The following is a 23,876-nucleotide window of genomic DNA, read 5'->3' on the forward strand; positions in this document are numbered from 1 at the left end:
TGGTAACAGTGAGGAAAGGGCATGCCCTGGGTGCTGGAGGTCTTTAATAATGGACGCTGCCTTTCTGAGACATCGCTTCCTAGAGATGTCCTGGGTACTTTGTAGGCTAGTACCCAAGATGGAGCTGACTAAATTTACAACCTTCTGCAGCTTCTTTCGGTCCTGTGCAGTAGCCCCTCCATACCAGACAGTGATGCAGCCTGTCAGAATGCTCTCCATGGTACAACTATAGAAGTTTTTGAGTATATTTGTTGACATGCCAAATCTCTTCAAACTGCCAATAAAGTATAGCCACTGTCTTGCCTTCTTTATGACTACATCAATATGTTGGGACCAGGTTAGAGATCTTGACACCCAGGAACTTGAAACTGCTCACTCTCTCCTCTTCTGATCCCTCTGTGAGGACTGGTACCTGTTCCTTTGTCTTACCCTTCCTGAAGTCCACAATCAGCTCTTTCATCTTTCATATTGGTGCATTGGAAACAGTTCAGACGAAGTTTACTCAATTGTTTGAGAAGTCTTCTGAGGTAAGGTTGGACAGGCTGTGCTTGTATCTCGAGAAGGTTAGAAGAGTAATCATTACCAGCTTTCAACATAGGGGTAACATCCATTAATTTCCAGGAAGCAGGAAGTCTCCCTTCAATCCATACTGTATTAAAACATTTCAAAACCAACATAAGTTTTGAATCTGATAACTGTGTAAACAACTATCACCTTTCCCAGGTGATGTCTGACTGCACCGTTAATAACCTTTTTAAAGTTTAAAAAATGTAAATTTAACGTCCAAGCTGGAATTGGAACATACATTTTTCTCAGCAATCTTAAGATTACTTGCCAAAACTATTTCTCCATAAGACCTCTCTACTTAAATTGGCCAAACTATGTACACTGACATATGCCTTTGTTAATAATTCTGCAGTTTCACTCAGTAACTGCAATCTTCTCCCCAGCATACAAAACTTGGTAGGTAATTCAATAACTTTTCGAACTCACCCATTTTCTGTATTTTCTCCTATCTGTATCTCTTTCCCAATGCTAACACAGGACGTTTTCCCAATACGTACAGACAGAGTTAGTTTAGTTAGGAGTTTAGGTATTAGCTGAATTGGTTTGGCACAGCATCGTGGGTCGAAATGCTGAGCTCTGCTTTATTAATGTTTCTTCTTGTAGAAAGATCAGGAACTTGGGAGTAAATGGTGAAGGGTTTCACGAAATGCTGGAGGAACAGCATGTTTATCCCCCGCTATTTAACTGGTTGAGTCCCTCCAGCATTTTGTGTGTTGCTGAAGATTTCCGTCCTCAGCAGAATCTCGTGTGTAAAAGTCAGGAGTTGCCCATTTGTAATACAAATGTATCATTTATGATCCCGCTTTCGATTTCCCTTTTCAAAAGGTGTAGCAAACAAACTTTAAAAAATTAAACCAGGAGTGGATAGATTATTGGGAGTGAATTTAACTGAGAAGTTAATGGGAGTAGAACAAGATACAGAATAGAGTAACTTTTACATTATCTGGAGCGGAATTATGAATGGGAGCCAGACAAACCAAGTGCGCATGTGCGGTTGTGCGCGTCACGTGTCGGGACGTCAGATCCGCTGCAGCGCCGGGCCGCTATCGAGTTTGGGCTGTTGCGGTGCCCGTGGTCGGGGAATCTCAGCGCTCGGGTCCCGGAGCCTCGCTGCCTGCCCGCCTCTGAGTCCGTGCGATACGGTACGGTACGGTTCGGTTCGGTTCAGGTCGTGGGAGGGAGGAGGAAGGCCTGATGTAGGGGGTGTCGGTGCCGAGGTGGGAATGTTCGGAAAGGGCTGACTGGTCGTGCCGGGGTCAGGGTCGGCGGAACGGTGGGTGGGGAAGGGGAAAGGACTGAAATGTTGGCCGAGACACACGTGAATATGGAGGGATGGAGGGAGTTGGGGAAGTCGTGTGTGAATGTTAGGGGTAGATGGAGGAGAATGGTTGGAAGGTTTTGATATTGGGAGGGACATATTGAAGATGGGGAGGGCAGAGGGAGAGTTGTCATGTGTGTGCCTAGTGGTTGCCAGAGCGGTTGTGGGACGTGGGGTTTGGGGCATATGGATGTAGGTTGTGTTTTGTATAGAGATAAGGGGTTGTGTAGGTTGTTGTGAAGGGAGACTTCTGGGAGAAGGTTCTTGGGAACCGAGGGGAAGGTGTTAAGGAGTGGGATGGATGTGGCATTGTTTGTTTGGGTGTGGAGTGTGAAGAAAAAGAGTGCAGTGTGGCTAATGAGGAAAGGAACTTGTACTTTAGGAGGTGGTGGAGTGTCAATGGAAGCTGAATGGTTTGGTGATTGTGATGGTGAAAGTGGGAAGAAAATTAGGGATGATGGCAGGAATGAGCAAGTAAGGCAAAGTGAGAATTGGATGAGGTAGTGAAGGGCTTGAGGATTGATGCAGAGAGGAGAGGGAGGAGGGTGTCTGGGTAAGCAGGAGTTATGTGGTTATGTATAGAGAGCAAGGTTTGAATCAAGAATTGACCCTGGTCATTCTTGAGGCCAAAGTCTAACTATGCCTCCCTATTTCTGCAGGTTGTTGGGGAGCAGAGTGGAACCACGCTGCCTGGTAGCTGTGTCCTGAGGAAGGGAAATGGCGATGAGACAAACTCCTCTCACCTGCAGTGGCCACACGAGGCCTGTAGTCGATTTGGCTTTCAGTGGGATTACACCTTATGGCTTCTTCCTAATTAGCGCATGCAAAGGTGTGAACGGGGTAGATTTTCATGGTACTGCTACTGAGGTAGCATCGAGTGTTTACCATACCATATGGGGTGCAGACGTCTGCGTCCAGGCATTGTTGAAGCAAAAGTGGCCAGTTGGCTCATTTTCAAGTCTCACCTTGCTGTAACCACCTCACTTTGAAAGGGTTAGTTGGAGCAAGGCCCGACCACAGCCTGGAGTTCAAACTATTGCTGTTCTCATTTAGTTTTGCTTTAACTATTAATATTTGTGAATAGAGTGGAGACGGTGCAGAAAATTCTGTCTTGAGTTCTTTTGCTATTTGATGTGCAGCATAACTTCAGGTAATGAAGGAGTACACACTTAAAATAAGGTGTCCTCATCATCATCAGGTGCCATGCCCAGTTTGAGCTTTGACTGCCATGGCCAACACCCTCCTGTTTCGGGTCAAGTGGATCAATTCATTGGTATTCATTTCCAGTTCTCTGGCTGCTGTCTCCATCATCATTTGTCTTTGCCTTCCCTTTGCTTTCTTCCGTTCAATCTTTCCCACAATTACCATGCATTCTAACTCTTTCCTAAGCACATGTCCAATGAAGTCGCACATGTCCAATGAAGTCACATTGCCTTTTCATGACCTCATACATTATTTCTCTTTTTGTGCTTACTCTGACCGTGACATCCTCATTAGATATTCGTTTCGTCCACGATATTCTTTGCATCCTCCTCAAAAACCACATCTCTGCTGCTTCAATTCATTTCCTCATGTTACTAGATATTGTCCAACATTCTAATCCATATAACATAACTGGATAAACATAACACTTCAGTATTCTGAGGCAGGTTGTCATGCCTAATTTAGTATTGGTCAGTATACTCTTGGTTCTCGTAAAGGTGTCATTTGCCATCTCTTCTTCGTTTGATGTCCAAGTCGCACCTGCCATCTGATGTCACCCAGCTTCCTAAGTAGCAAAAGTTCTGTTCTTGTTCTATGTCTTCCCCATTTATTCTCAGCCTGCAGATTGGATTCTCCTTTTTGGATATCACCATACATTCTGTCTTTTTGCAGTTGATAGATAGACGTATTTTTACACTTTCTTCAACAACTATATCAATTAAGTTTTGTAGTTCTTCCTCCGTACTTACAATTAACACAGTATCATCCACATATCTAAAATTATTGATGTTTTCACCGCCAACTTTGATTCCCAAGATGTCTTTTATTTTTTTGTACTATTGTTTCACTACATATTAAAGAAATCAGGGGAGAAAACACACCCTTGTCTAATGCCTCTCTTGATTTTCGTAAACTGACTCACTTCTCCATCTATTCTTATAGCGGCAGTTTGTTCCCAGTACAGATTTCTGATTAGGCAGAGGTCTTTCAAATCTAGATCCAGAGTTTCCTGTAATATTTGTTGATATTAAGGGAGAGGAGGTGTTGGAGTTGCTAAAATACATTAGGACAGATAAGTCCCCGGGGGCTGACGGAATATTCCCCTGGCTGCTCCACAAGGCAAGAGAAGAGATTGCTGAGCCTCTGGCTAGGACCTTTATGTGCTTGTTGTCCATGGGAATGGTACCGGAGGATTGGAGGGAGGTGAATGTTGTCCCCTTGTTCAAAAAAGGTAGTAGGGATAGTCCGGGTAATTATAGTCAAGTGAGTCTTGCGTCTGTGGTGGGAAAGCTGTTGGAAAAGATTCTTAGAGATAGGATCTATAGGCATTTAGAGAATCATGGTCTGATCGGACAGTCAGCATGGCTTTGTGAAGGGCAGATTGTGTCTAACAAGCCTGATAGAGTTCTTTGAGGAGGTGACCAGGCACATAGATGAGGGTAGTGCAGTGGATGTGATCTATATGGATTTTAGTAAGGCATTTGACAAGGTTCCACATGGTAGGCTTATTCAGAAAGTTAGAAGGCATGGGATCCAGGGACGATGGCCAGGTGGATTCAGAATTGGCTTGCCTGCAGAAGGCAGAGGTTGGTGGTGGAGGGAGTACATTCAGATTGGAGGATTGTGACTAGTGGTGGCCCACAAGGATCTGTTCTGGGACCTCTACTTTCCGTGATTTTTATTACCAACCTGGATGTGGGGGTAGAAGGGTGGGTTGGCAAGTTTGCAGACGACACAAAGGTTGGTGGTGTTGTAGATAGTGTAGGGGATTGTCAAAGATTGCAGAGAGACATTGATAGGATGCAGAAGTGGGCTGAGAAGTGGCAGATGGAGTTCAACCCAGAGAAGTGTGAGGTGGTACACTTTGGAAGGACAAACTCCAAGGCAGAGTACAAAGTAAACGGCAGGATACTTGGTAGTGTGGAGGAGCAGAGGGATCTTGGGGTACATGTCCACAGATCCCTGAAAGTTGTCTCACAGGTGGATAGGGTAGTTAAGAAAGCTTATGGGGTGTTAGCTTTCATAAGTCGAGGGATAGAGTTTAAGAGTCGCGATGTAATGATGCAGCTCTATGAAACTCTGGTTGGGCCACACTTGGAGTACTGTGTCCAGTTCTGGTCACCTCACTATTGGAAGGATGTGGAAGCATTGGAAAGGGTACAGAGGAGATTTACCAGTATGCTGCCTGGTTTAGAAAGTATGCATTATGATCAGAGATCAGAGTTTCTTGTACCAAACCACATTGTTCTTTACCTATTTCAGCTTGTATCTTACTTTTAGCTCTTGTCATCAAAATTCTTAGAAATATCTTAGTAATATGACTCATTAAACTTATGGTCCTATGTAATTCACATTCTATTGCTCCAGGTTTCTTAGGAAGAGTGATACTTATTTTTTTCATCTCTTCTGGTATTATTCCAGTCGCATAAATGTCATTGATTAAATCAGTAAGTTTTTCAGTTCCATAATCTTCAAGGGCAATAATTTGTTCTATTACTAATTCATCAGGACCTGCTGCCTTTCCTTTCTTCATCTTATTTATTGCATTATGAACTTCAGATTTTAAAATACTTGGACCTTCAATGTTGTTCTTAATTTCTGGTTTTTCACCTTGATTGTCTTCAAACAATTGCTGAATATACTCGGTCCATCTGTTCATAATCTCATCTTTTTCCATGATAATGGTACTTTCCTTTGCTTTCAAACATCCACCTGAAGAACAGAGGAGCTTTTTACCAGTGATATTCTTGATTTGTTGATGTAATCTTTTTGGATCAGTAACAGGGATTCTTTCTAATTGCTCACATTCCTGGTTTAACCATTTTTCTTTGGCTTTTTGACGTAAGCTTTTAACTTTTTCATCTAAGGACTTTCTTCAGTCTCCTTTCTTCCATAAGATTTTTGATTTCATCTGTCATCCATTTATTCTTTGTGCTTTTTTCTTTTTTAGGAATCCCTGACTTTGCTGATTCTACCAAGGCATCCTTTCGAGAGTTAAACTTCATTTCTACATGATTGCTATCATCTTCAACAGATTCTATTTCTAGACTTTGAAATCTATTCCTTACTTCAATTGCAAATTTTTGTCTTAAGTTTTCTTCTTTAATTAATTGCGAGTAGTCAAGGGATTGTTCCAGATTTTGCTGCTTTGGTTTTTTAAGTCCAGGTGATAACACCAGAAATCAAATTGACTTTATTACTATAAACCAAAGATTTAGAAACTTAGTGACTCAATGCAAAACATACCCAGGTGCAGACTGTAATAGTGACCATAAGCCAGTGATATGTCATGTAAAAGTAAAACTTAAAAAAACTAAGGAAGCAAAAACCTGAACAATAAGATGTAGACAGCATTAAGCATTGGCTGATGAGAGAACAATTATCCCCAACAATGGGAACCTAAGCTCTCCTCAACTACCTCCATCTTGAGGATCACCAGTAATGATATTTAGTTGAATGGCACATAAAAACTGGCTTCAGGAGCTGGCCAGGGGTGGATCTTTTGCTTTGAGCTTTTATTTCCCGAAGGGCAACATTAATATGGCACGACAGGATTGCTCTCCATTTGTTTGGATGAGTGCAGTTCCGAATGTACTCAGGCTTTTTAGGGTTATGGATTCTGCTTGACTCGCGCTCCTTCGATCACCCTAAATGTACGCTCCCTCCATCATTGGCATACTGTAGCTTCAATTTTGGACACATTGCAGTATCTGCCTACGGTTTCAGTTCCCAAAGTGTCCTACCCTCGCAACTTCCATTACTTGTAAGGTGTACCGCAACCAAATCTTTCTGCTGATTTTTGTAACATTTTTTGCTGCTTCATATCAAAGTTGAAGAGCAATACAGCAGGCTCTTTGGTTTGAGACCATGCAGGCTATGTTGTCCCAATTTTCTCTGTTTGGCCCATATTTCTCCAGGTCCCTCTCCTACATGTAGATAACCAAGTGCTGCTTAAATGATACTTGTACCTGCCTCTTCCTCTGGCAGCTCATTCCATGAACCCACTTCCCTCTGCATGGGAAATGTTGCCCCTCATGTTCCTTTTAAAGCTCCCCCCCCACCCTAAATCTATGCCCCTAATTTAGGACTCCCTACCCTGGGGAAAAGGTTGTTAATCATCCACCTTATCTGTGCCTTGCAAAATTTTATTTAAACACTTCTATGAAGTAAACCCTCATTTGCCTATCTTTTTTTTTAAATTTTATTTTTATTTGGATAAGGAATTCACAAATATCATGTACTTTTTTCACACATATAACCTTTTCCATTTTTTTATATGTATAAAACTACAATTATTTATACATTCTTAAGTACACATTGAGATGATATAAAAGGAAAATAAACATTTAAATAGATAATTATGTACTGTGGTAAATCTAACCTATTAGGGTAAGTAATGGAATTAGTTGTTAAGAAAAATGGTAATAATAGTTTCCATATAACCCTTCTGGACCATTTCCACTGGTCCAAAATGTTGTATATAAGCCTATGTATCAACCATTGTAGGTGTTTATATCCTAATTTGTTCATGCTTGCTCCTGCCCGCAGACATAATTATCCAATCCCTATGTACTCATTTACTTAATTTTTTCATTTTTTTATCCCTTTCCCAAATCTTTCCCTTTAGTTGTGTTAATTCTCTATTTTCCAAAAGAAAACAAAAAAAACATTGAGACTAGGGGTGCTTACGTTAGCAATATTACTATGTTGATGAGAAGAGCAGTATAAATCATTAGTAGAGTCATCTAAAGTCTGCTCACATTGGGGTTATATATTCAATCCATTTATTCCAGATTTGATAAAATTTTTCTTCTTGAGTTCTCAGAGTGTAAGTCAACTTTTCCATTTTAAGTATTTCCAAGATAATTTCGTACCAATCTTCTAATGTAGGTGGTATTGGATTTAGCCATTTTCTAGTGATTGATTTCTTACTTGCCGCTAAGAGGGCCTGCAGCAACTTTATATCTTCCTTCTGTTCAAGAAATAATATATCTGCCTATCTTCTAATGAATAAAGATCTAGCTTGGCCAAATATTCCCTATAACTCAGGCCCTCTCTTTCAGGCAATATCCTTGTATTTTTCTGTTCTGTTTAACCATATCTTTCCTGGAACATAATGTCCTAGCTCTTATACATATGCCCTTTTTTTTTAAAGCTTGTTCTCTGCTCTTTCCTATTTCTACATTGTTCTTAATATCCTCTTTATTTTCTCCATCTTTGGCAAACTTCAGCTATTGCTTGATTCTCTAACTTTTTTTGACCAAACATTTGATGATTTTTGCCTTATTGAGTGCAGCGTACTACATTTTGTTCAATGTCTTGATGCACTTTGAGAACACTACAGTAAAGCCACTATGTAAATACAAACAGTGGAATTAATTCTTTCATTAAAATTCATTGTAACATTTGGTGTTCATGCAGATGGGAAGCCTATGATGCGCCAGGGTGACACTGGGGACTGGATTGGGACGTTTCTGGGTCACAAAGGTGCTGTCTGGGGAGCCACGTTGAATAAAGAGGCCAATAGAGCAGCAACTGCAGCCGCAGATTTTTCAGCGTGAGTAGTGGTATGCTATGTGATGGGTGTCAATAACTTGTACAAAGCCAATTAATAACTTACCATTATCTGTATTACAAATGCTTATGCAGGGAAAAGATTTATGAGAGAATATTACTTGGCTTTATTTTTCCTTGGCTTTCCTTTCCATTTGCTCAAGTATTGCAGTCTGTCTGTGACAAGTCATTTGATTTGCTTCTATTTATTTGGAAAGGCAATAGAATATTGGCTGGAGATGTGAAGCATAGCTTCTGACTTGGGTCATTTGCCTGGCCAGTCCCAGCCAGCTCTTTTTTTTTTTTGCCTCATCTCTTTTTCTGCCTTGTGAATGTTAAGAGGTTAGAGAACTTTTATCTCAGGCAGCTCTAATATTATGCATTGAAAAAGTGACACAAATTAATAAGGGTGTATATGTAAACTTGAAATGTGAGTTGATCTGTCTCGTGATACTTGTGAGCCTCATCAAGGCGATTTCCCTTTCAGAAGGTTCCTGATTTTCTAGCCATTTTAGCAGGCTGTATGAATGTAATAATCAGATTTGTCTTAAATTAAACTTGAAATTGAATATTTGTTTAAAACCTTTTCACACTTGTATTTTTTTGTGCATTGAATTATTTTCATATGGCTTTTTTTTTTCCTCAGGAAAGTATGGGATGCTGTGACGGGTGATGAAATGATCACCTTAGCCCACAAACATATTGTCAAAACTGTGGACTTTACTCAGGTAAAATCTCGTTTTAATTATGGCAATGTTTCTGCACATAATATTTGCAACAAAAGTAACTTGTTATTTCTTTTAACAGGATAGTAACAACTTGCTTACGGGTGGTCAAGACAAAGTTTTGCGTATTTATGATTTGAACAAATTTGATTCAGGTAAGGCATGTTGCTGTACAGAGGATTTCCTGTGTCAAGCATGGAGTTTTATTTTAAACAACTCTGGTCTGCTGCTGAAGGGATTGCATGAATTGTGACTACAATATTTTAGTGTTTGGGTTACAAAAGATTAACTACTCTGCAGTAAGATGATGTTTAAACTGGTAATTAGGAAATGTCCACACTAATGGAAGAACAGTACACCTTGACAGGTTTTAGCAGCTGGTTTGTGTTCATAATTCATGGTAAACTTGCACATTATTAGGAAGTTGCCAGTTAATAAATGCCTTGTAACCTTGTTCACCTAGAATATGAAGAAAGAATAAAAGCCGCTTGCACTTTTATATAATGCTTTTCATGAGCTGGTGCCCCAAAAGACATTGAAGCTGCTGGAATTCAGTGCTGTAATGTGGGAAAAGCTGCTATCGACGTATGAACCAGAATCCATGAACAACTGACCTGTGTGCTTCTGAGCTTTTTGAAAATTGGTTGGGGAAGTCAATTGATGGGATGTGAACATATTAAGTGACCAAAGGTGGGAGGGGAGTAGTGTGTCAAAAGGTCCAGCAATACATCCAAGTAGAATTGTGAGCGATTACTCGATGACAGTGAAAGAATAAAGGACTTCAAAGTTGGAGTGAGAATGTCAACAGTGAACTGTTGAGAATGGTGCATGGAAGTAATACTCAGGTGGATTTGGAACTGCTTGATTCTTTAAGAACTGTGCTGATGAAAACTGTTATAGTTTCAGAAAAAATATAGTCACTTTTCTAATATCTGTTTGTCATTCATTCATGAGAATATAATTTTGAGCATTCTTTTTGTAACAGAGCCTGTGGAGATCAGTGGCCATAGTTCTGGTATTAAGAAAGCACTGTGGTGTAATGGAGATAAACAGATAATTTCAGCAGCTGATGACAAAACAGTAAGGTGAGAATTTTTAAGAAATGATCAAGTTTGGAATAACAAGAATGTTCATTTAGATGTACATCTGGTATGCAAATTTGAGTGATTTTCAAGAGGGTGAACCCTCGGAAGGCAATAGGTATATAATTGCCTATCGGGACCTATCTCGTAGGGCTCTGAAAACCTGTGCCAATTGACTGGTGTTCAAAGACATTTTCAATCTCTCATTGCTGCATTTGGAAGTTCCCACCTGCTTCAAAAGGGCAAAAATCATACCAGTCCCCAGGAACAGCAGGATGAGCTGCCTTAACAACTATTGCCCAGTAGCACTCACATCTCTGGTGATGAAATCCTTTGAAAGGTTACTTGTGGCTAAGATGAACACCTGTCTCAGGAAGGACCTGGACCCACTGTAATTTGCCTATGTCTACAATAGGTCTGCAACGGAAGTGATCCCATTGGCTCCTCATGTGGCTTTGGATTACCTGGACAATACTAATACTTATGTCAGGATGCTGTTCATTAACTACAGTCCATAGTTTAATACAATCATTCAAAAGGATTCAAAATACATTTATTATCAACGTAGGTATGTAATTTACAACCCTGAGATTCATCTTCACAGACTGCCACAAAACAATAGAACTTGTTAAAAGAGAAACATCAAGCCCACATAAAACAAATTGTGCAAATGGAACAAGAATATCAACCCCCTATTTGCAGAAATAACAACAAATCATGCAAATGGCAACAATAAAGGAGCGAAAACACAGAAAATGAAACACAAAATTGAAGAATCCATGTACAGTTCATTGTTCATTAGTCCAATCCACAAACCACAGGCCCAGAACCAGGTACCATCCTCGAAGGAGAGAGGGACCATTTGAATGCAGGGTTTTTCCCTTGGGAGTAGTAAGTGAGAGAGAGTGTCACCTTCCTTTGGTGGCAGCAGCAGCAAGTGAGAGGCTGGTAGCGCTGAACACTTGCCTTCTGCATTTGCCTCAAATGTTATCTTACTCAACACTTTAATCAGCAGGAAATGGAGTTGATTGTGGGCTTGCACCCCTGCAGTTTTGATCGGAAAGCTCCAAAACCTGGGCTATTGTACCTCCCTCTACAACTGGATCCTCGATTTCCTCACTGGAAGACCATAATCTGTGCAGATTGGAAATAACATCCCCACCTCACTGACAACCAACACTGGTGCATCTCAAAGTTGTGTACTTAGGCAACTGCTGTACTCTCTCTACACTCATGACTATGTGGCTTGGCACAGCTCAAATGCCATCTGAGTTTGCTGATAACACAAATTTTGTTAGCAGAATTTCAGATGGTGACAAAGCGAAATCTATCAGCTAGAGTGGTGTCACAGCAACAACCTTCCACTCAGCGTCAGTAAGACCAAAGAACTGATTGTGGACTTCAGAAAGGGTGAGACGAGGGAACACACACCAGTCTTCATGGGGAGATCAGAAGTGGAAAGACTGAGCAATTTAATGCTCCTAGGTGTCAACATCTCTGAGAATCTATCCTGGGCCCAGCGTATCGATACGGATACAAAGAAGGCCGGTCATGGTATGTCACCAAAGACTCTCACAAATTTCTATAGATATACTATGGAGAGCATTCTAACTGGCTGCATCTCCATCCAGTATGGGGGGCAACTACAGGATCAAAATAAGCTGCAGGAAGTTTTAAACTTAGGACTAGTTCAAGGAGCAATGCCTCAAAAAGACAGCATTCATCACACAGGACATGCCGCTTCTCATTTCTACCATCAGTAAGGAGGTACAGGAGCCTGAAGGCACACACTCAACGAATTAGGAACAGCTTTTCCCCTTCTGCCATCTGATTCATGAATGGACATTGAAGCCATTGAACACTACCCAGCTACTTATTTAACTATTTAATGTATATATTGTAATTCAGTTTTTTATGTATTGCAATATATTGCTGCCACGAAAACAACAACTTTCACAACATATTCTGGTGATATTAAACCTTGTTCTGACTATTATGTTTGCAGAAAGTTTGTTCACTTTGAGGCTACAGCATGGACATGGTCAAATTTGTAGAGGTGATTTCTCAAAAATGATATTGAGAAGATGTGTCCCATTTCAAAATATTTTGGGAATTGAGCAAGTGAGGTGTTGATGAATATTCTTTGAACTACATGGAAATTCCAGCACCAATACAGGACCTATGGCTTCCATTAAGACATATTATTGTAATTTTGTCAGTAGATGAGCCAGCTATAGCAAGCAAGTTTTCATGGAGTTTTGTTGATCTGCACACTTTCTCTATTTTGATTAGGCTCCATCTCTGTTGCCTTTCTGCTGCTTGTGTATTGTCTTTGCATTCTGACTATTTCAGGATTTGGTTCATGTACATTAAGCTAAATTTGGAAAAGACCCTGGTAAAGTAAACAGCAGATGGGGGAGATGTTAGTTGTTGGTATGGATGAAAGCAGAAGGAGAAATGTCTGAGGCTGTGAAGGGGAGAAGAAGAAATGTGCAACCAAATTAAGGTCTGGATCAAGGCAGGTTTAATACAAACTCAGGACCTGGGCATAAGTGAGGTGTTGAGTCAGAGTTCGCACCTTAGGTTGATTAACAAAATTTCATAGTTGGAAAACTGCTTTCGTCAAATAGATATTATTTACTAGAATGTAAAGCAATGAAATGTATATTTAATGTGAAACTTTATTTTGCTTTTATAGGCTCTGGGACAGGACTAGTATGACCGAAGTGAACACGCTTAATGTAGCTTCATCTGTAAGCAGTGTAGAATACATACCTGATGGGGAGATCCTGGTTTTAACCTATGGAAAAACAATCGCTTTTCACAATGCACTCAGGCAAGTTAAATTTTATAACATTTGTAATTTCTTAGCAACTTAAATATACTATTTGTGTAGTTCAATCAGTGAATTTTGAGTTAAACTTACTAAATTTGGGATAAAATGTAACAACTTCATAACATGGAAGGTAACTCATGTTTGATAAATTTGCTCATTCTTTGAGGATGTCACAGGGAAACCTGATAGTGAGGAATCTGATGTTGTATATTTCTATTTGGCACATTGCTAAGTGGTTAAGGCTAGTGATCTGAAGGTCACTAGTTTCGAGCCTTGGCTGAGGCAGCGTGTTGCGTCCTTGAGCAAGGCAGTTAACCACACGTTGCTCTGCGACGACACTGGTGCAAAGCTGTATGGGTCCTAATGCCCTTCCCTTGGACAACATCGGTGGCATGGAGAGGGGAGACTTGCAGCATCGGCAACTGCCGGTCTTCCATACAACCTTGCCCAGGCCTGCACCCTGGAAACCTTCCAAAGGCATTAGTCTCACGAGGCTAATGGATGCCTAAAAAAAAAATTCTATTTCTAGAAGGCATTTGACAAGGTGCCCCACAGAAAACTGCTGCATGAATTAGAGGCCCATGGTAATGGAGAAACTATTAGAATGGATTAAAATGTAGCTGCTTCACAGCAAATAGAGTCCAAAGCTTAAAATAAATTTTATCAAAGTAAATGTATGTCACCATATACAACACTGAGATTAGTTTTCTTGTGGACATACTCAATAAACCAGAGTGCAGAAGACAACAAATTGCAAATACTAAAAGAAGAACTAATAATAAATAAGCAATAAATATCGAGATCATGAGACGAGTCCTTGAAATGGAGTCCATTGGTTGTGGGAACCTTTCAGTGATGGGGCAAGTGAAGTTATCCCGTTTGGTTCAAGAGCCTGATGGTTGAAGGGTAGTAACTGTTCCTGAGGCTCTTGTACCTTCTTCCTGATGGCGGCAGCAGCAGGAAGAGCACATGCCCTGGGTGGTGAGGGTCCCTGATCCTGGATGCTGCTTACCAGCGACAGCATTTCATGTAGATGTGCTCAGTGGTTGTGAGGGTTTTAACCCTGATGGACTGGGCTACATCCACTACTTGTAGGATTTTCTGTTCAAGGGCATGGGTCTTTCCATACCAGGTTGTAATGCAGCAAGTCATTATATTCCATTACACCTCTATAGAAGTTGGAATAAATTTTTAGAGTTGGAATTTACAGGCTGGGTCTTTGTTACTCAGTGCTTAAAAAAAATTGCTACCACTGATTCAGTATGGCAGTAAATTGTACTGTAATACTGGGGTCCAAAAGGCTTTATTTTAAATAACCAGCTTTCGCTTTTTTTTTTGTGCTTTTGAGTTTTCCTTAGAAATTATGGAAATTGGCTTATCCTCAAGTGTGCAAATGCAGAAGCCCCAAAACTTCTTATTTGTTTCTACTCTATTAGATGCCACTTGTAGTCCAGTGCCAAATTCCTGACATTTCCCAGCAGTTACTTTGGGAAAGATGTCTTTGCTTGGATGGGAATCTTTGTTTCAATAGAGTGGAACTGCTATGATGGAGGAAGGAAGCGGGGGGGGGGGCGGGGAGAGGAGGAGGGGGAGATAAGTAGGAGGTTATGGATTCTCTTTTAATTAATTGAGTCACTTTATTTTTTAATATTCAGCAACCATTTGTGTATTTGATATATTTGGTTGTGTCAGATCAGGTCCGAACCATTTACAGGATTTAAGTTGCTGCCTGAAGATCTCTGGTTTATTGGCCTCTGATCTACCACTTTCCCACTCCCACCATCCTCTCTGCAAATTTCCATAGGCCAGAAGAACAGGTGGTGGTATTTTTGGGTACAAGCTACTGGGGTATAAGCAGGCATGGTTAGGAATGTAGTTTTGCACTCACCCTAACAATATTTTCACATGTACAATCAAAGCTTATGAGTTGCATCTATTTGCATTTGGTCTCAAGATCTGGGTGCATTGTGATATTTGGTGCTTTTTTTGTTTTACAGTCTAGAGTTGATCAAATCTTTTGATGCACCGGCTTCAATCAACTCTGCTTCTCTTCATCCTGAGAAAGAAGTTTTTGTTGCGGGAGGTGATGACTTCAAATTGTACAAATTTGACTACAATACAGGCGAGGATTTGGGTAGGTCTTCATACTTTAAGTTAGTTCCTTTAACTATAAATTTTACTTGAAATGGCACCTTGCCATTTTAGAGCAGAAGTGACTTTTGCCTGTTAGACACTGCCAAATGTCAATTCTAGAATCTAGAATTTCTTTATGGAAATTTGTATTTCTGCCCCTTGTCAACATTTTGAATGATCTAATGGCACTGTTTGAGTCTTGAATTGTTTAATTGGGATTTCCATTCCATTTTCTGATTTGCATCCAAAACTAGTAATGATTCTCAGATGGAAATGACTGGTTTCCAGGCTGTTTATTGGTATTTATTGTGTGATACAGAATTGTATTCTTGATTGGATAGACCAATCTTGGTAAGGAGCTGTATAAGCTGATTGTTTTCATATGCTTATAAATATTTGATTACATTGTCCTCATTAGGAGCTTAGAGAATTGAAGTAGAATTCATAATTCTAATTATGATGCATGTCGTTAAGCATTGTTGTACAATTTTCAGGCCGGGCTGGGGTGTAGTATGTTTCATTGAGTAGGCTGTTAACAATGGCTGATCACAGCACATAGCTAGTTATTTCTGTATGTGTATCAGCACAAGTATTAACTTGGACTGTTCTCAGGTCAGTTCTATGGAGGTCACACTTTAGCCATGATAAATCATGATATTTTGGATTGAGATCTTATTGTTCCAGGACATGACAAAATATATAATTTGCTCCATAATTTTGTAGATCTGGGTTTCCTAAACTTTGTTATGCCATGGACCACTACCATTAACTAAAGGGTCTGAATCCCTGGCTAAGGTGGAAGGTCCTTGAAATGCCTTTTGGGGTGTTTTTTTGTCAAGGATCTCTAGCTAAGGAAATAAGTTGACTGTGCCTGATTGGGGTCTGGTGTAAGAAATGCCCTGGAATGAGTTGTGGCAATTGAAGTTACTTAGGTGTACTGTTGACAGTGATGGTGAGTACTGATCATTCTTTATTTAGCTTCTTTCCACATTGGGGGCAGTTGTTGCACCAATTATTATTGTAAATTTTACAGTTAAAAAATACCTGATAACCTAAACAATTTTAAATTGTACCACTAAGAATGAAGACAGTATATTGTATATTTTATACTGATAGCTGAAAACTTTGTACATTATACTGGAGTATCTTTGAAAGCTTTCCCTTGGTAATTCCTTTAATTTTTCTAGATGTCACTCTGCTATTTGAAGACAGTGTTTGCTGCTTTCTAAAAGTACATTTGAATAAGTGGCAAATTAGTAATGAGTTAGAGTTGACTGGCAGTTAGGAAGTAGGAAATGGCATGTTGTGAGTACCTAAATAGATTGTCTGTTAACATCTGTACATTGAAGTTCATGTTTAACCAATTTCCCCCAGGATCAATAAAGTATGTCTTGCTCATTATTGGAACTGCCCATGGTTTTGCTATTCAGACGTGTTGGTTGAGATATGAAAAATTCCACCAACATGTTCTGATGGTATTATTTGGCACAATCTCTGAAGAAAGCCCTATTGTCTACAATTTCAGTGTTCTAGACTTGCAATGCACTCGAGCCATGGGTTTTAATATCTTAGATTTAGCTATACCTGACGTACTATCAATACTGCCTTTACATGAACAAATGTTAAATCAAATTACAGGGAAGTTCGGCCGTGTGAATATATTAGTTATTAAATTGGTTGTATTTCTTTCCAGTGGTCACTATGTTTGTTTTCTTTAACAGAGTCATACAAAGGCCATTTTGGTCCAGTTCATTGTGTACGATTTAGCCCAGATGGAGAGTTGTACGCCAGTGGTTCTGAGGATGGAACGCTTCGTCTCTGGCAGACAACAGTTGGCAAAACCTATGGATTATGGAAATGTGTACTCCCTGGTAGGTACATACTGGTAGTTAGGTGCATTTTTTTGCAAATGCATCTTAAATCTGTAAGTTTTGTGATCCCTAGTTATATGCAATGACTTAATTTTTTTTTTTGACAGAATTGTTACAGGTAAACTCTCAGATGTATTTGATGTGTACATTTTTCAGACGGCTGAAATACTTGAAACTAATCATTTTGAATTGCATGTATTTCACTTCTGCATATTTTTAATTACAGAGGAGCTTGGCTCTGAAAACTCTGATTCTATATACGGCACACCTCCAGAGGTAAAAGCATGAACTGTTAACTAGAAAGAAACCACCAAGCCGGATGTGGAGCAGAAGGGCATGCCTTCCAGTGTATGGTTTTTGCAAATGCGGACAACTGGATGGAATTATATCGATAACTCAAATGTCTGAAGACTACTCTAGTTAATAGTCTAAAAGACGAGTACTTGTGTCTACAAGTAGTAGACCTGTCCATATTCAGTGCAAGTGCTTTGCATCTTAGTGTTTAATTGAACCTGCTTAGCAGCACCTGTACATATAAAGTATCAGCAAAGATCTTTTCACAAAGTGCTGAAGTTGTAACATCACAGATTCAAACTTTTCCTTTAAGAATGCAATCTTTTCGTATGAAGGTTCTGTGCTAATATTTGGTTTACAAATTAAAGCTATTCAATTTGTCATTCTTTCATTTTAAGTGGTCTGCAATTTGTCGTCATTTTCAGCAATTTGTGTGAATGTCTTCAGCAGTCTTAAACTGGCCCTTGCATATTATCATACAAAACATCCCTACTCCTGGAATATTTGCATCTAATTAATAGTTTTGGAACTGAAAACATACAGTCAGAAGTAGTGATGTTGAGTTCTTATGAAAAGGTCCTTGTGTCTGCTTTGTCCTCTCAAACCAGGGACGTTAATCATTTGCAGAAATTGCACAAGTGCCTTGGCTGGTTTAGGAATTGAATTTGGTTTTACACCTTGTGACTGCAGTGCATATAGGCAGTGTTGTATTGTTCAAGAAGTCAGCTTGTTTACATAATTAAATTCATATCTGACTTGTCAATGTAAGCCTGTGAACCTGTAAATTTTCAGGCTATCTGACCATTACTGAAACTCCTGTCCTGGCTGCTTAATGCAGTAGTGACCTCTCATTTTGACACTGGTGCATGACCCATGTGTCTTTGTGTCCAAGGTTACACGTTGAATCCACGACCATCAACAGCTTTCAGATTTTTTGCTGCTGGCCCAGGATTCTAACATTTTCCCCCTCAGAGCCAGGACCTATCGGCTTTGTGTGAAGAGAATGAGCCATATGAATTGGTCAGTGTTACTGATTAGCTTATTCCCCCTGTGTCTCCAGTTTGCGTCATTATTGAGTTCTGCTTTTAAGAAAATGGTTTGATAAACCAGTGGGTCAAGATATGAAATCTAATTTTGCCTTGACTGTGTATTTTACATGTGAATGACAAACTGGACTTATAAACCATTCATTTTCTCATTTGTGAAGGCTGCTTCATAACCTCCTGAACTATCTAATCAAATTGCTAGTTATTAGCATCTGCCAATGAAACATGTATGTTGGCCAAGCCTTCCTGTAGAAAGAGTTAATGATAATGGTGGAACTAATTACAATTCTTTCCCCTTCCCCCACCCCATATTCATTCTGTCTTGAGAGAGGAAACTGGACCCACTTTATTTGTTTCACTTTGGGCAAACTGGAGTGGATTCCATAGAACAAAAATCTCAAAACAATGAGGTTGGGTAACAAGGAATGGGGAGTGTAGTGAATATGCACCTAGAAATGACTACATGGACATGGGTAGGAGTATGGTGCACTGTATCAATTGTAATTGTTTTTAATGCCAGAATATTGATCAGGTGTCTTCATGAGCCGCGAGTAATATTGCAGATTAAATTAAGTTCACTACTTGATTCTTTAAGTTAAAGGCCCGGCCACAAAATTTAAGAATAGCAACAGAATTGAATGTAGCATAAATTTAGTATACTTGAAGTAAGATGGATAACTTAAAAAGCAGCTTGGGGCAGCAGATTGATCAGCATTTCAATACATTTTCAAGACGATATAATTTCTCAGCTGTGAATTGGTTAGAAATTACTTTAATACTAGTACAGTATGAGAGGGATGACAATAAAGTTGAATCTAATCTAATGATGGCCCAGATTGGCAGATATGGGTGGTGGCAGTGGTTGAAGAGATGCCCAGGTAACTAAGGGTAGGAGGTACAGCAGGAATGAAGTTGATGCTTTCAGAGGGCATAGGATTTGGGTTGGTCATGGGTGAGATGGAGTTGGGGTTGTGGTTGTGATTGATGATCTTGCAGCATGAGAGAGTGTAGTGGGGGGTCATCGGTAATGATGGAAACTTAAAGCTAACACTTACTTGAATGTGATTTGTGATACGTGTGTCTGTGTGTATCTCATGCAAAAGACTCCCAGTCAGAAATGGTTACTGTTTTAGGTCGAAGGTCTGTAGGTCAGAGATCTTTATTCTGAAAGATTAACTTTACACTGCTTAGATACTCCTATGCCACATCTTGACTCTTCTCTTTCAGATCTGTTAAGCCACACTCAGACACATCTATCACATCTGACCATGCCATTTCCACAATGGAGCATACTCCCATTTGCCTCTTCACCTTATGTGGTCCGCTCCCAGTCATACTAGTCTCTGTGTTTCACCATCAGCACATTCCTTGTGTAATTATCCCTTCCTTCCTTCCTTCCCTGGTCTCCATTCACCTACACTATGCTAGGCCAACACACTTTAACGTCTGCTTGAGCTCATCCTGTGGCCAAAGTTAAAGTGCAGTATATCATAATACACAAGTACACAGGGGTATTGCAACAACAGCCTTGCACTCAATGGCAGTGAGACTGAGGAACTGATTGTGGACTTAAGGAAGGGGAAATAGAGGGAATTCCCACCAATCCTCTTTGAGGAATCAGCAGTGGAAAGGGTGAGCAGTTTCAAGTTCTTGGGTGTCGACATTTCTGAGGATCTGTCCTGGATCCAATGTATTGATGCAAAGGAGATGTATGTTGCAAAGAAGGCATGCATGATCATGCATGACAGTAGTTATATTTCATTAGGAGTTCAAGGAGATTTTGCAAATTTCTACAGGTGTACTGTGGAAAGCATTCTAAATAGTTGCATCAGTGGTATGGAGGGGAAAAAGCTGCAGTAAATTGTAAACTCAGTCAGCTCCATCATGGACAATAGCCTCCCCAACATCCTAGACATTCATCAGTAAGGACCCCCATTGTCCAGGACATGCTGCCTTCCTATTGGAGGAGGATGAGATGGTACAGGAACCCAAAGACACGCACTAAAATGTTTCAAGAACAGCTTCTTCCCCTCTGCCATCAGATTTCTGCAAGGTCAATGAACACTACCTCACCTAATTTTTTGCTGTTTTTGTACTATATTTTTTTCTTGTAGGCTATAGTTTTTCTAAAAAGTTATGTTTTGTAATGTACTGCTGCTGTGAAACATACATTTCATGACATATGCCAGTGATATTAAACCTGAAGCACAGGTGCAATGGCGGGGGGGGGGGCATGTTCTTGCAGTTTTACAGACATATAGTACATGAGCAGCAATTACAATCAGAATCAGGTTTATTGTCACTGGCATGTGACATGAAATTTAACTCAGCAGCAGCAGTTCAATGCAATACATAACCTAGCAGAGAAAAGAAAACAATAATAAGTAAACAAGTAGATCAATTATGTATATTGAATAGATTTTTTTTAAGTGCAAAAACAGAAATACTGTATATTAGGAAAAAAAGTGAGGTAGTGTCCAAAGCTTCAATGTCCATTTAGGAATTGGATGGCAGAGGGGAAGAAGCTGTTCCTGAATTGCTGAGTGTGTGCCTTTAGGCTTCTGTACCTCCTACCTGATGGTAACAGTGTGAAAAGGGCATGCCCTGGGTGCTGGAGGTCCTTAATAATGGATGCTGCCTTTCTGGGACACCGCTCCCTAAAGATGTCCTGGGTACTTTGTAGGCTGGTACCCAAGCTGGAGCTGACTAGATTTACAACCTTCTGCAGCTTCTTTCGGGCCTGTGCAGTAGCCTCTCCATACCAGACAGTGATGCAGCCTGTCAGAATGCTCTCCATGGTACAACTATAGAAGTTTTTGAGTGTATTTGTTGACATGCCAAATCTCTTCAAACTCCTAATAAAGTATAGCTACTGTCTTGCCTTCTTTATAGCTACATCAATATGTTGGGACCAGGTTAGGCCCTCAGAGATCTTGAAACCCAGGAACTTGAAGCTGCTCACTCTCCCCACATCTGATCCCTCTATGAGGATTGGTATGTGTTCCTTCGTCTTACCCTTCCTGAAGTCCACGATCAGCTCTTTCGTCTTACTGATGTTGAGTGCCAGGTTGTTGCTGCGGCACCACTCCACTAGTTGGCATACCTCACTCCTGTACGCCCTCTCGTCACCACCTGAGATTCTACCAACAATGGTTGTATCGTCAGCAAATTTATAGATGGTATTTGAGCTATGCCTAGCCACACAGTCATGGATATAGAGAGAGTAGAGCAGTGGGCTAAGCACACACCCCTGAGGTGTGCCAGTGTGGATCGTCAGCGAGGAGATGTTCTCATGAATCCACACACACTGTGGTCTTCCAGTTAGGAAGTCGAGGATCCAATTGCAGAGGGAGGTACAGAGGCCCAGGTTCTGCAACTTTTCAAGCAGAATTGTGGGAATGATGGTATTAAATGCTGAGCTACAGTCGATGAACAGCATCCTGATAAAGGTGCTTGTGTGTTCCTGGTGGTCTAAAGCCGTGTGGAGAGCCATTGAGATTGCGTCTGCCATTGACCTATTGTGGTGACAGGCAAATTGCAGTGGGTTCAGTTCCTTGCTGAGGCAGGAGTTCAGTCTAGTCATAACCAACCTCTCAAAGCATTTCATCACTGTTGATGTGGGTGCTACGGGGTGGGGTGATAGTCATTAAGGCATCCCACATTATTCTTCTTAGGCACTGGTATAATTGTTGCCTTTTTGAAGCAAGTGGGAACTTCCACCCGTAGCAGTGAGAGGTTGAAAATGTCCTAGAATATTCCCGCTAGTTGGTTGGCACAGGTTTTCAGAGCCTTACCGGGTACTCCATAAAGACCTTCTGCCTTGCGAGGGTCCAGTCTCTTTAAAGACAGCCCAGCATCAGCCTCTGAGACAGATCACAGGGTCATCAGGCGTAGCAGGAATCTTCAAAGCTGTAGTTGTGTTCTGCCTTTCAAAGAGTGCATAGAAGGTGTTGAGTTCATCTGGCAGTGAAGCATCGCTGCCATTCATGCTTTGTAGGAAGTAATGTCTTGCAGACTGCCAGAGTTGCCGTACATCCGACGCCACCTCCAACCTTGTTTGAAATTGTCTCTTCGCCCTTGAAATAGCCCTCCACAAATCATACCTGGTACAGGCCCGGGTTGCCAGACTTGAATGCCACAGATCTAGCCTTCAGCAGACAACGTACCTCCTGGTTCATCCATGGCTTTTGGTTTGGGAATGTACAGTAAGTCTTTGTGGGCACACACTCATCCACACAGGTTTTAATGAAGTCAGTAGCAACTGCAGCATACTCATCCAGGATAGAAGATGAATACCTGAATACAGTCCAGTCCACCGATTCAAAGCAGTCCTGTAGGGGGTCCTATGCTTCCCTTGTCCAAACCCTCTTGGTCCTCACAGCTGGTGCTGCAGTCTTCAGTCTCTGCCTATACTCAGGGAGTAGAAGTACAGCTAGATGATCAGACTTCCCGAAGTGAGGGCGTGGAATAGCACGGTAGGCATTCTTGATGGTGGTATAGCAATGGTCCAGTGTATTGTTTCCTCTGGTCTTGCAAGTGATCTGTTGATGGTAGTTGCTTAGCCATTTCCACTACTTGGTGTGCTAGCTGGTCACCTTGTGCCTTGCTTCTACCTTTTGTGATCTACATCCAGATACTCTGTTCTCTTTGCTTCATCCTACGACTGATTAATATTGTGCTTTCTTAACAGTAGTTTACCGGACAGTCAACTGGGCTACCACTTTTCAGGTCTGTTCTGTAATTAAGCTGATGGTCAAGGGCATGGGTTGATAAACTGGTGGTGCGATTGGACAGACTGGCCAGGGCTGCTGTGATAACAGCAACCTCGCGGGGTGCTTCTTGTAGTCTGGCTGGGGCAAAAACAAATAAACTGCTGGAAGAACAGTGGAGTGAAGCAGAATCTGTGGCGGTGTCTGGTCGAGATCTCTTCATCCCAAATCCATTTGGGGCTGCTGTGATTGGTTGTGCTGGGGGAGCGTGTGCGTTACGAGCTGAGCAGGGGATGAATGGGCCGGGCCACATGGTGTTCTGGGGGTTGGAGCACTTTGCTCTGATTGGGTGTTCCAGAGGAGCCTATGGACGATTAGTGAAGCACCTGATCTAATGTGATTGGGCTTGTTGAGGGAAGTCTGCTCTGATTGGCTGTACGTGAAGCAGCTAAGGAGTGCTGTGATTGGGTGTGTTGGAGGCAGCTTTGCTGTGGCTGGCTGTACGCGAGGCAGTTAGGGATGCCGTGATTGGCGAGCCA

The 23,876-nt window shown here is 40.9% G+C and overlaps 1 protein-coding gene across 1 annotated transcript; it reads left to right on the forward strand.

The window, feature by feature from the left end:
* Positions 1-1,579: 1,579 nt before the first annotated feature.
* On the forward strand, positions 1,580-17,973 carry strap (serine/threonine kinase receptor associated protein). The gene is made up of 10 exons (XM_072241385.1): positions 1,580-1,709; positions 2,545-2,714; positions 8,510-8,645; positions 9,288-9,369; positions 9,449-9,521; positions 10,352-10,451; positions 13,147-13,284; positions 15,282-15,418; positions 17,139-17,288; positions 17,515-17,973. Exons 2-10 carry the CDS (start codon positions 2,603-2,605, stop codon positions 17,574-17,576), a joined length of 990 nt encoding a protein of 329 aa, XP_072097486.1. The 5' UTR covers positions 1,580-1,709; positions 2,545-2,602; the 3' UTR covers positions 17,577-17,973.
* Positions 17,974-23,876: the final 5,903 nt, after the last annotated feature.

This window comes from Mobula birostris, chromosome 23 (genome assembly GCF_030028105.1).
Source record: "Mobula birostris isolate sMobBir1 chromosome 23, sMobBir1.hap1, whole genome shotgun sequence".
NCBI classification, from domain to species: Eukaryota; Metazoa; Chordata; class Chondrichthyes; order Myliobatiformes; family Myliobatidae; genus Mobula; species Mobula birostris.

Excerpts from the sequence above, each read along its gene's own strand:
- strap (XM_072241385.1), top strand. The coding sequence starts at position 2,603 with ATGGCGATGAGACAAACTCCTCTCACCTGCAGTGGCCACACGAGGCCT. Across the intron at positions 13,285-15,281 it reads GCTTTTCACAATGCACTCAG|TCTAGAGTTGATCAAATCTT; the intron begins GCAAGTTAAATT and ends TTTGTTTTACAG. Across the intron at positions 15,419-17,138 it reads CAATACAGGCGAGGATTTGG|AGTCATACAAAGGCCATTTT; the intron begins GTAGGTCTTCAT and ends TTTCTTTAACAG.